Raw genomic sequence first — 13,250 nt, forward strand, 5'->3', positions numbered from 1 at the left:
CAGCCACAGATAGCTCGCTCTTTAAACCAAAACGGTTTTTAAAACATTAGCAGACGTATATACACATATCTGAATATTTGGTAATTTTTAAGGAGGGGGGAAAATCCCACTCTGGTGTACATAAGGAAGCAATCTCTCCTAAGTCTCAAGACTAAAGCAAGGTGATCAGCATCATCTCCAAGTTGGACTGTGAAGAAACGCTGCATCTAAAGTTAGCCAGAAAAGCACATGGGACTGCAGCTTATTCCTTGGCAGGCATTTACTTTTCCGCTTTTTTCTTTTTTGTTCCCTGTCCAAATTCAATTTTGCTTAAAAGTGCTGGCCTGATTTATGCAGTCCTTACATTAGCAAGCCTCAGCTACTGTCTTCCAGGTTCTTGTCCAAGAGCGGGGCCTTGGCTATTAAAAGCCCCAGTGAATCTACATCTTGAGGACTTCAGCTGACATTGCAAGATGATGCAGAGCAACACAGCGATGTAAAAGATGTCCTTGCAGTGTCAAGGAACTGTCCTCAAGACCCACTTTCCCACCATAACTACTGTCTACATGCAAACATACCTGCTGCTCTGGACTTCAGTTGAGGTCTGGAGCATGATCCAGGAGCAGAAGGTGCTAAGGGCCCTAGCACTGGGGCAGGCCTCATTCATTACATCAGGACAAATTAAGCAAAGGCAAACACAGTGACCTACACCCAGGTCTCCTGGCAGACATCTTTAGCTTGGTATTTCTGAACACTTTGAGCCCAAATTGCAACCATCTACAAAAACTACTGCGGACAGAAAGTCACAGGGTCACAGGGTTTTGCAGACACAAGCCCCTTCTCTAGCTGCTCTTGACTTTTCAGCACAGAAGTAATAAAGAAATGGGTTCTGACAGGATATCCCTTACAGGATACGAGAAGGCAGATAGTTTAGATCCAATTAAATCTATAAAAACACTACAAAACCACCTTCATACTAGTTCCTAGCTAGCAGCGGAATGAGCACTTCATGCATGGCAGATTTCTAAGACAGGCAGACAACTAGGTAAGTGGAAAGTTTTTAAATCAGACAGATAAAAATACCATTAATCCCAGCAATACTACAGTTATTTCTGACAGACTTGAAAGAGGCCACTACTGGAATATGTCACTGTCTTCCCAAACCTCTGAAAAACACTCTCTGTAGAATGCCTCGGAGTGATCCTGTGAGATGTAATAATGTTAAATATTGGCTTACTTCCAATTGCTAAGTTGCATTAAAAGACATCTAAAAATACATTCTTTTTTCTCTTAAGCGGTACTTCTCTACATAAGCTATTAATGTGCTTGCCAAAAAGACTGTTCTGCAGTATAATGGGAAGAGAGAAGAGTGTGAGCGTGCCACAGGTAGGAAAAAACCTAGGAAAAGTCTTCATCGCGGCTAGTATTTTTACTTCCAGAAACTCTTCCAGTTGAAGAAGAGATTAATATTAAAGAGAAGTGGAAAAGAATAAGGGCATGGCTCTGCAAAGACAGTTCAAATAAACTAAAAAGAAGGGACTTAGCCCCTTTAAAGGGACTTGCTTGTCTGTTCGTTAAACTTGGTCCTGCAGCTGCAAGCACTGCATTATACAATCCCTTTCATAAACAAATTGAGCTCTATCTTAATAACAATTGTTTTTTCTGCCTTCTTTACTACCTCTGGTAGGCTGTGCCAGATCCATAATGTTAGGAAACATCTCCTAATTTCCAGCCTAAATTTATTCAAGGCCACTTGATAACCTCTGTGATCTTCTGCCAACATTGTCCTTTAGCTTACCACTTCTTTCTGCCTCCCCAGTGTTTAAGTGTACTCCCCAGAGTAGATGATTACATCTGACATTATAAGGGAAACTTCCTCATATGGTCGTTGTGTTACAGTAGTACACATACTCCAACTATGTTAACAGCCCTGTTATGACAGATACCGTACATACCGAAAGACTCACAGATCATTGCTAGCTCCTCAAGGCAGAGACCGACTATCTATTTAGTCAAGCCAACCAAAGGACGAGGCAAAAACCAAAACGGCACATGAAAGGGGATGGCCAAATGTCAATGAGCTCATTTGTGGCAGAGCCAGGAAAACCGCGCTCTTCTGCCACCAGTTCTAGATGTCACCCACTGGATCACAGCAGTCTTCCCTCCCTTTGTCCTCATGGGCCCTTTGCAGCTGCAAAGCACTACATTTGTAGCAGTCATAATGAAGAGGCAAACCCCACAATGTTTATTGCAAGTTTATCTACATTTGTTTCCTTCAGAACTTAAGTCCATGCTGCTTTATGTTTTCAGAAGTAAACTTTATCTGATATTCATCTTCAAATAATAAATCCTGCTGCTAAAATTGAATACCTCCCCGTGTTCCATAAAAGAGGCAGTAAAACAGCAACAAGCACAAAGAAGCTGTTTTACTTTTAGAGTAAGTTTTCTATTTATGGGCTCTGACAGTCTGAGGCTGAGTCAAACACAATACAGGCAGGCAGCAGCAGAAAAACGTGTCTCCATAACCCCTGAAATGCAGTATTGCTGTAAGACTCTCTTTCCTTACCTCTGAGCAAAAGCTCCAGCTGAAGGGAATGGTGCAGCCCCTACATATACTCCAAACCCTCTACTCACGTTTGCTTTGTGGTCCTGTCACCCCAGGTTCTTTCATCCATTTTCAGTGTTAGGACATGGGGTTTAAGTCTGCCTGCAGGGTTTGAGCCTGGGGTCCATCAGGCAGTCCATCAGGTTTCCAGGACGTGGGACGAGAGTCACTGGTGTGGTCAGCTTCCCTATTAGTTAGCACAGGTCTGGTCTGACTGCTGAACTTACATTATCACGATTAGTTTATGCTCTGCAGATATAAATTCCACAAGAGGTCTGTCCATTTTACATTCAGCACAGTTTCACTGATATCAGTGGAACTACTTCTGGTACCAGATACCACTCCCAAAACTCATTTCTGCAAAGGTCATGCTTCTTTCAAAGTATCTGTATTATACACAGAAGATTAGGAAACTTGCCCTCCCTGGAATCCTAAACCTATTTTTGATATTTTCATTAATTCTAGTGCCAACAGCAAAAAATAACTCTATGCATAAGCACGTGGGTCTCAGATCCAAGCCAGTTCCTATACTTTTAAAATGCAACCAAAGAATAAAAGGTAAAAACTTTTCCTTTTTTACTAAGCCAGATACTACTGTCTTTGCTCACTGTTGCAAAATCCATTATTACTAGTCCACATCACTGTTTCATTTTGTTATCAAGTTGTTACAGTTAAGTTAGAAAGATGAAGCACTTTACCTGTAAAGCAGATGCAAAAAATCCTCATAATTGAGGATTTTCCGTTCTAAAAGATTTTTACAACATTTAGTCTTTTACTTGAGATGCAATCTTCCAAACTACTGCAAGATCTGAAATGAATTTTACAGCTTAACTAGTAACTAAAAATCAAGCAACTAAAAAGAAAATACAACACATTACTGAAACATATTTTGCAAATTCATTTTGACAAGTATAGTTTCCATTAAATTATTTACGGTGATAGATTATTCATACTAACAATTGTTGCATATATTTATTTAAAAATAATTTAAAAAAGGCTTTCTGGCAAGCTACCTAACAGCACTTGTTGCTGGCAGCATGGGCTAGGCTACGACTTTTGTGTGGCTTATAAATTTTAAAGAGTAATAAATTGTGACTGGGATCTATTGTTCTGTCATCGTTCGAGAATGAGAAACAACGCTGAGAGCTGTCCTCTTGTACAACTGGAATGCTGGAAAGCACTGAAAATCCCAAAGTTAATGGGTTTTTCGGTAAGTATTCTTCATTTCCAGCATTACAGTTAGGAGTCCAAAGGATTTCAACCATTTTGCAATACTTCCTACAAATGTTTCAGTGCCAGAAAACCCCACCATTTCACTGCATGGTTTATACATCAGAATTTATGCTTTAAATATTATGAAGTATGTCTTAAAAGTGTAGCCACGGTTGCACGGTACTTGTTTTTGCCATTAAAATCTGTTGCCTAGGAAATGACCCCCTTCTGCCATCAAAAGACTCCAATGTGTAATTATTCTTAAGCAGTTACTAAAAGGTGAATTTAATGTGATGGGCTGAAAATGTTTAAAATGTATTGATGTTTAAGGGAGGAAAAACACAATTGTGCTGAAGTGAATGCTGTCTGGTGTTAAGGCTACTGTGAGAAAAACACGTAGTAAATGCTGTATAAATTAAATGTACCTTAATCGCTTAATTTATTTTATTACCTAAGAAAAAGCCAGCACAACAACTACCAATAAATGTGCACTAGCAAAACAGAATTAATAGTGGAATTGAAAGAGTCATGGAACCAGCTCCCCTCCAATCCTTCTAAATGTGTGTCTAACTAAAACTGACATACAGCCTTTCCAAATAAGTACAGTTGAGAAAACCTGGAGAAGGAAATGCTGTGAAACGTAAGAGGAAAGCTCTTTTCTTCTGTGCAGATCTAACGGTTTGGCTCTTTAAAATTAAATAGGCAGAGATATTATTTAGATGAATGCATACTTAAGAGAAAAAAAAATTAACATCTCTATGCCATTCCTTATCTCAAAGATGCCTTCTAGTAAGTACAATCTGGTGTACAGATCCATTGGCCAGGAAAATCTCCAAAGCACTTCCAGACTCTATTTTTAAAGCTTATACTACAGTCAAGACGATCTCTCTCAATAAAAACCATTCTAAAAATAATGGCTAATAATAACCTAACCCTTGTCTTGCTCCCACCAGCGAAGATGGTAGGAAGCATGTATTTTATTGCTATAGCACAGTTCCAGCTTTTTCACGTCTCCTTTCCCTAGCAGGCCTTGGTTTCGTATTCGTCATTGCTAGTCTGGTACATGGGTATAGCTCTTCTTGCATGCTTAGAGTCTTTAAGAGACACAGGATGCCCCTAGAGCCACAACTGTTACTCAGTGGTTTTCAAAACACTTACTGGTTTCAGAAGGAAAGGTTTCAACTGAGACCGTGGGATTTGAGCTCTCAAAGCTCCAGGGTCCTTTTGAACTTAGAAACTTTTAGAAATGAATTGCATCATTAAGTCAGGAAGAACCAGAACATTTTTGTAGAATTTGCACCAAATTTACATGGTAAATTTCACATAATTCTAGAAACTAGGACTACCGTTTCTGGGAGCCTGGACGCTGCAAGCAGAGACACCCAAAACTCAGCATCGATGTCCCATCTCCCGTCCGTAATGTAACAAGGTCCTGAACAACTTACTTTTATACAAGCCTTCTTAGAAATAAAAGCAAATAAGGAAATTCCCAATCAAGCACTTGGCAACTGATTTATTAACACACATCCCATTATCAACCTGGTAACTTGAAAGGGAATACATTTTAGCAGCTTTGCCAGCCACCCAATGCAAATGCTTTACAGCCTGAAAATACCGAACTACAAGATGCTACTTAACCAGCCTAACAGTCCCCTAGCACAGTTTTGCTGACAGTGAGAGACCAGGAGCTTCCTTCTGCTTCCACCTGATAAGGAAACATGCTATACATAGCGCATTAACCTCCTTCACTGTATGACACAAAGCATTGATCACAACAGCTTGCTTCAACCACAATAAAATACTACTCCAGACGCTTAACCTATGTAGATGTCAAGCCCATGTACCTGCTGATGTTGCAAAAGCTCAATCACATCCCAGCAATACAATACCTAAAAATACGTTAGCGACGAGCAGGAACACGGACAGCCTTTTTACGCAAAACTGTGCAACCTAAGGCTCTTACCCAGTAAGAACGTTGGTATTTGATTTTACCAGGTACCTAAAGAGCCATGTTGAAAAAGTTTAAAATATTATGTACAGTTCTTGCTTATTGTGTTCAAAATACTGTAATTTAGCTGCAACAGGCACAGAAAAAGGGCTGTAACAGCAATCAGAGGAATGGAAATTATGAGATGTCAAAAGCATTCGGCTAGTGCTGTGAAAGTTGAGAGACAGTACAACCATTCTTTAGAAACTCATTTAATTAGCTATGAGAGAAGAACAATTAAGTTAAAAGAGAATATTGCTGTACAGTGGATGTGCACAGATCATGAATACAGTTAGATGGGAGATTAGGAGAAGATACAATCATCAGATGAGTGAAGGTCTAGAACTGTCCAAGCAGGGTAGTGGGAGCAAGGAGTCAGGCTGCTGTACAAAGGCACATAGTTTCTATTTTATGAATTTGGATTTAAGTTTTCAAGGAAAAATCCCTAATTCTATTGGAAAGAACTTCTCAATGCATAAAATTTTATTTGCTAAGAAATTGCACTTCAACCACATTGGGGAATAGGTAATCATGGGAATTGAGCTTCAATAGAGAATTAATACGATGTTCAAGGAAATGGAGCATAAGAGATTTTTACATAACTGTCCTCTCTTCCCACACCACCCATAAAGTTAAGCATACGCTTAAGTGATTTACTACTTCGAGGCCAGGACATTCTGCATGTTGCAAACGTGAAATCTTCTTCCCACAGCATAAATGCTTTACCTCCTTGTGAATTGCAAGTATGCAGTTTAAGTTTGCATCTTGAAGTGTGCTACTGCACACAGGAACAAAAAGACAAACGATACATATTTTGCCTAACTTTGTGAAAGATGATCTGAAATGTAGGCCTTGTGTGTGGCCTTATAGAATACCTGAAAAACAAGGACGTTTGCCACTAACTTTGTCTCAGGCTTTTGTAAAAGTAATTTTCTCTGGCAGTTTAAACAAGGACTATGCAGGCTTTAAAGTTCGAATGAAACAGAAGAGCTTGGCTTATTTCATGAGGATGCTGAACATGACTGCCTTTATTTCAGTGGGCCACCTGAACATCAGATAGATTAATACAGAAATACTACAGAAACGAACATGAAAGTGGACAGACCTTCACCATTTCTGTGTATGTTTGTCCTGAACCTCTCTGCAATCTGATGGTACAATAATGAAACAAGATTGTCCCGAACCTCTCTGCAATCTGATGGTACAATAATGAAACAAGATAATGAACGGAGCTGGTCAGAAAGGCAGCTTATGGGAAGAAAATCATATACCTGTGTGCAGGCATGTGCATACAAACACACAGACTGAGCAGCTGCAAATGTTCGAACTCTAGAACAACCCGAGGAAGGTGATTTAACTGTCACGAAGGCTGGCAATTTATGTCACCTAATTCTTGCAAACAAGCCTTTGAAGTCTCTACCACCACAAAGTACTTCAAAATCACTCATTACTCACAAGGAGCAGTTAATCACAACTTTTAAATTTCTTTATGGTATTTTCTTCTGTTCTGGACCCGTATCTCTGATTTACTTCAAAGGAGTAACTTCTCATTGCCAAGAAAGAACAAACACATATACCATGTTGTCAGATCTTCTGGCTTGCTTTTTGAACCAAAACTCTGCAGAACTGCTCCAAAAGTCCCATTATTTAATTGCATTGCTCTGGTACAACAGCGATGAAGTCATCCTTAGGCCACCTGTAACTCCGTTTCCCATCCTGCTGTTTATCATGTAATTCTCTCACATCATTACCTCTGCCTCATGTGCCTTGTTACGCTGCTTTTCTCTTCCCTATGCTGCTCTTCTGTTTTTTGGTGTACCCCATTAATCCTGAGGAGTTGTTTAGCTGGGACCTCTTCCAGCTCACTTTGAAATGCAGGAGCATAAAGGAGCATGTGGACAACGACCCTAAGCCCATCTCTCTTCATGGAGCTGTTGGGTCCTGTTTTCTTTGAGAACTATGCTGGATGAAGGCTTCTGCTACCTTCTTACCTATTTTAGCTGCTGGTCTGGGTGCCCTAAGGTTTCTACCTGCTCTTACTATTTTAACTGACAGCACTGGGGCCATTCCAAACATCTTACTTCCATCCCTACCTCTCCACTGACTTCGGCCCCGGCAAATAAGGGGACATAAGCAACGCCACCACAAGAAACTTAGCAGAATATCTGAGCAGCAGAGGTGGGAAGTTAAGGCCAACAAGTTCACGGGTGTGTGACAGTGGACCACATCTAACTGTGGTTTCAACATCCACAGGTCTCCTGAAAATAACATCTCTGCTCAGCGGCCCCAGTGAGTATAGTTTCAGTGGCAGGGAAAGCGTCACTGAAGTGTGTCACTTCGGTCTGCCATCCCTGCAATTCAGCCTATGAACAGTCCTTTCCGACAGCAGAAAGCCTAAGTGACAATCCCTTTTACAAAACACCGTATTAAGAGGTTAAATCATTATTTTGAATATGCACTGTTATATTTTGGTGACATTTTACAGACACGCAGCATTTGTTTGCAATTACTCTACGAGTGTAGGATTGAGCGCACACCTACACTTCATTTAATATACAGTGAATTGTATTCCCAACTTGGAGCAGATGTACAGAAAACACTGTGTCCCCTTGCCATTCCTGATTAGCCAATTCCTGTAATTTTAATGCAGTAAGCTCGGGATTTGCACTGGAGCGTGGTAAGCAGCATGTGCCAGTTGCTGCAGCTCAGTTGCCATATAAGCAGCTCGTGCTATATAAGTGGTGGCATCTGCAGCACAGAGGTGGCCCGCAAGTTGTGCTAGCTCTGTCAGAGTTTGTTGGACCTCAGTGCAAAAGTTTGAAGAAGGAAAAAAAAAATCCCACACAAAAGGAATTAACTCTCTATGACCTGCCTTTCTCTTCTTAAAGTCAGCATTTTCTGTGAGCACTGATTCGGTAAGGGCAATATAAATCATACCCAGGAAGAGAGGCACCTATAGAAGAGCAAGCGCCTGCAGCAAATGTGTGCACCAACGTAAATTAGGGCAAGCTGGAGGTGTCCCACAGATCCTACTTGGAGGTTGCCAGCAAACACCATCACAGCACCCTTCTTTCTGAGGTTTGTTTCATGCTTCCTCCTTATTGCTAGTCAGAAGGTGATTTCATTTTGACTTTGGTCTTCTGCTAGCATGCTAGCACACCTCCTTCTAATAAATCCTTTATTTGGTTTATATGAAGTGCCAATATTTGGGTAATAAGAATGATCTTTCAGGTACCAGACTTTCCTGTAGCTGATATGAAATAAGGTAAGCACAGAGCAACATTCTAATATTTGCACGGATGAGAGAGGAGGTCACAACATGTTTTCATCTACTCATGCTAGTATTCTCACTGACGTCTAAAGACAGTTTGCATAAGCATGACAAAGAAGCAGGATTTAACGCTCCATCAAAACCTCTGGAAACACTACATTTGATCGGACTAGAAAAATAAGAAGCCTTATGAGAAAAATTACAAGTGTGTTGCCTTGAGACGACATTGATGTGGCATCGAAAGCCACAGGTTTCCTTCAGGAAGGCATCTAGGTCAGAAGGCTTCCCGGGAGAGGGGCGGGAGTGCCTCCAGTTAACCTCTAGACTTTTGGGAAAGATGTCTTTTTGTTTCCTCTGGATCCAAAATCTCTGGACCAAACCATTTTTTTTTCGTATCAGATCTGTTTTCCAGGATATTCCCATGCCCCTAAAATTTCTAAGGTACAAACACGTTAAAAGCTGGGGGAATCATTAGGATATGTGGATTGGAATAAAACAGGATGCAGACACAAATTCAATGCTATTTTAAGACTTGTGGTGGTAGCAAAAACGTGCAGAGATTTGAGCAGGAGTTCTCTCGCTGGTTTTGGCGAAATGCCCGGTTAAGCCCTGACAACACTCGAGATTTTCAAAAGGGACTTTTCTGTGATTATAGCACAAAACACACTCAGCTACTCTCACGTCTTACTTTGTGTACCACTTTATCAGAAAGCAGAGGACTGGACTTACTACTATTATTAAATGATAGAATTATCATCATCTTAGTTTCAATGCCACCAATTGTTTCTTTAAATTTTATGTTTCAGATGCCGGTAAATAGTCATTGTGATAGTAAGGTTTCTGCTGAAGTTTGCATAGCAGAGCAACTGTTCTAAACTATCAATTACGTGTACTGAAAACTAAATACTGAAACCAGCCCCATCCTTCCTAAACTGATCCCAACCAAACACATTTGAAAATGAACGACACGATGTCTCACAGGCTTGTACGATCCGAAAGCAGATAATTGGAAATGCAGTTCGATTCTGAACCAAATTTTGCTTTAGCATGTGCTGCAGGATAATTGAGTCATTGTTTCAAATCAGAAACCAAGTACAGCAATAATATAAAAACCACTGACCTTTCTTGGCTAGATTACTGTTGGGTTCATACTTCTCAATCAGCTGTTGAACTTGTTCTTGTTTTAACGGTGGATAAAGGATTTCATTTAATCGTGGATCGCGCTGCTTAAAATTTATAAATTCCATCATCTGATCAACAGTAAGGTACGGCTTGCTCTTGGCACCACTAGAGAAAAATTAAAGCAACAGTAAAGCCATTAAAATACTTTTCCTTGAAATCTTGTTCAATGTTCTTTAATTTCCCAGGGAAACTGAAACAAGATTCAAACTAACGTACAACAAAAACATTGTCCCACCGTGTCTCTGGACTAATTTACTTTGCCAGCATGTAATGACAAACAGTCTTCAAACATCTAGGAGTAAGATTTTAAAAGCGTTCAGCATTATTGACATCAATGGGAAGAGTTAACGCAACGCTAAAAGCTTTTAATTCCTCTGAATTCCTGGAACTAAGCAATTTTAAAAAGTAAAAGAGAAAACAACATGGAATTCAATCCTGAGCTTGCCACAAACACTGTGCTGGCACTCCTGGCCCAACTATTTGGTTTTACTGCTGAATAACAGCGGCCCTGATTTCATTATTCTAGTATTTGCTTGTTTGGTTGGTTGGTTGGGTTTTTTTTTTTTAATAAACCTGCTAAAAAATGCTAGGCACTCCGCAATGCAAGCAAAAAGATGCCTATTTAGAGAGTTAGCAAAAAGAGCAGAGTCTGGGTACAATTTGTACCCAGATGGAGATCCAGGAAGCCTCCAAGCCAGGTGACGTGCTTCGGGTTGTCTACAGCGCTCGGGATTGGCCTACTTCTGCTCTGCGAGAGAGCAACAGTAAGTCTACCCCTGGGTTCAATGGAAGCAAACTAGGCCAAGGCTGAGTTCCTCGGAAACCTCAGCCTTAGAGAAAAGAAGCACAAAAGGAGTACATGAGCACGCCCATGTTGCAATGATAGGTTCACTAATTGCTTTGGTGGTCTTGGGATGTATTTTGGAAATTACTTTGCTTCCATATTGCTTCATGTTCCGACTCCATTGATCAGGCTCTGCTGAAACGGGAAAGTACAATGACCTGCTGCAAGGGGTAGAAGCAACACGAGTTATATAGCTTGTAACTGAATGTATGAGATTGGTTGTAGCTGGCTGCTAATTTAATTTCACGGTGTGAATTCATGATGCACAAATCCTAAAAGTTACTGCATTTTTTGCAACTCCTAATTAAGCTTTTGGGGGTGATTATACGTATTCTCGCGCCTATTGCATGCTGTTACTGCTTATTACTTGTCTTCCTTTACTTTCACGGAAGCCTAAACTATCTTAATCCATACAGAAAAACAAGACCCAGCAGTTCTGCTCCTCTAGGAACAAATTACTTTAAAACTCCAGGCATTAGAAACAGAGGCAAAAGCCTGAAAGAGAAGGAACCCTTGATCTGGGGTTAAGTAACAGCCCTGCTTGACATTGAGATCTGTTCTTGGCAATTGCTGCATGCTGCTGTAGTCTAAATAACCTACTTTGCCATCCCCAGCCCAGAAAATCAGTGAAGGGGAAAAAAAGAAAAGAAAAGGAAAAAAAGAGCGTCTTTTCTTACAACTCAGAAAAGATGTGGTCGATCTCAGGCCGAGGGCAGAGGTTGTTTAAGAACACCCTGTACACGTCTGGCGTGAAGTCATCTTGAGGGATTGAATCATTCTGGAAAACGGGGAAAAAGCAGTGAAAGAACGATACAGCACTTTTATACGCTCTTTGTAAACAGATCACTCACTACTGCACTTCTTTTGATTTGCTTCCTGCAACCTAGCAGAGCCTGGATTTTGCAGAATAGTAAATTCCCCTGAATAACACAGCAGCTTAAAGAGTGCATCTTTAAAAAAAAATAAAAATACATTCATCATCATAGTTTCCACAAGGCAAAGTTATCTCTTTCTCTGAGCACCTGTGAAGAAGAAAGAAAGGACATCTCCCCAACTAACCCCATTATCCATAGCATAAATAGTATATCAATCCTGATCAAGCCTCTGAGCCCAATCCCCGCGGGGCGGCTGACCAGTGGCGTTGAGCCCACGTGCTCCAGCGAGCAAAATGGCAGTGTTACAGACGACGAGCACGTTACTCAACTATCCAAAGCTTTCAAAGAACCGGGGAACAAACTGGGTCACCGAGTCATTATTAATACTCTTGTTCTCTGACAGCAGCAGCAACGTTTCCTTTTCCTTCCTGAAGATACACGTTCAAGACATCGCAATTCTGGGCCAGATTCATGCGGCGTAGCTTTTCCATACACCTTTGTCCTAAACACTCAGTGTAATGCATTTGACAATCAGATTTCTTTTACAGAAGCTGATAAAAATGCTCTCCTATAGAAGAGATACCAGCATTTTTTCTTTACATTTTCTAAAATTTAGAACAATTTACATTTAATCCTGCTTCTAGATGACACTTTCATCATCCCCATTATACCTGCTGGCTTTTCTCTGAAAGAACAGAATTACTGTTTTTAACTGGAGGGAATTACTGGACTGGATAAGGAAAACCGTCCTTTGCATGAAGCTCAAAAGCCCTCCTCCCACTTGCACGTGCTGCCTTCAAGCTCCAGAGTTTTTGCAGAAGACAGCAAGGACTACTTCTTTAGCAGACCTGGGAAGAAATGAGGACCCCAAGGACGGTGCAAAGATTTTTTCAGCACAGAACAGTAATGGAGTGCTCACTGGCTTCTGCCTTTGCATCAGCGCACAGAGAAAGGAAAATGGCACAGAAGCTTGTATTTTGTGGAGAGGAAACCTTATAAAGGAATAAGAGAAAGGAAAACACAAAACCAGTGAAATGCAAATACTGAAAATCTAGTTTTTGAGTTTCCTCCACGCAAGCTACCTTTATCAAGAGCTATGACATGTAGTCTCCAGGAGCACCATGGGCCCACGCGATGCCTCTCCACGGCTCCAAAATGATGCCTGAATCTGATGAACTGGAGGAGGAAAATTGTAACTTGAACACAAAGCCGTTTGCTTTTAAACGCCATTGAACCTGGTGGTCTCAGAAGCAAGCTGCTGATAGAGGAAATCATTGCTTTTATTTATTCCTCCT

The 13,250-nt window shown here is 40.7% G+C and overlaps 1 protein-coding gene across 6 annotated transcripts in view; it reads right to left on the reverse strand.

Moving 5' to 3' along the window:
• PLCB1 (phospholipase C beta 1) overlaps window positions 1-13,250 on the reverse strand; it is a 415,791-nt gene that overhangs the window by 136,797 nt on the left and 265,744 nt on the right. For all 6 annotated transcript variants that reach the window (XM_075496917.1, XM_075496921.1, XM_075496919.1 and 3 more), the window contains exons 8-9: window positions 11,758-11,858; window positions 10,175-10,341 (exon numbers count right to left, since the gene is read on the reverse strand). In XM_075496917.1, coding sequence (XP_075353032.1) covers window positions 10,175-10,341; window positions 11,758-11,858 — 268 coding nt within the window. The remainder of the gene's footprint in view (window positions 1-10,174; window positions 10,342-11,757; window positions 11,859-13,250) is intronic.

Source organism: Mycteria americana, chromosome 3 (genome assembly GCF_035582795.1).
Source record: "Mycteria americana isolate JAX WOST 10 ecotype Jacksonville Zoo and Gardens chromosome 3, USCA_MyAme_1.0, whole genome shotgun sequence".
In the NCBI taxonomy this organism is placed as follows: Eukaryota; Metazoa; Chordata; class Aves; order Ciconiiformes; family Ciconiidae; genus Mycteria; species Mycteria americana.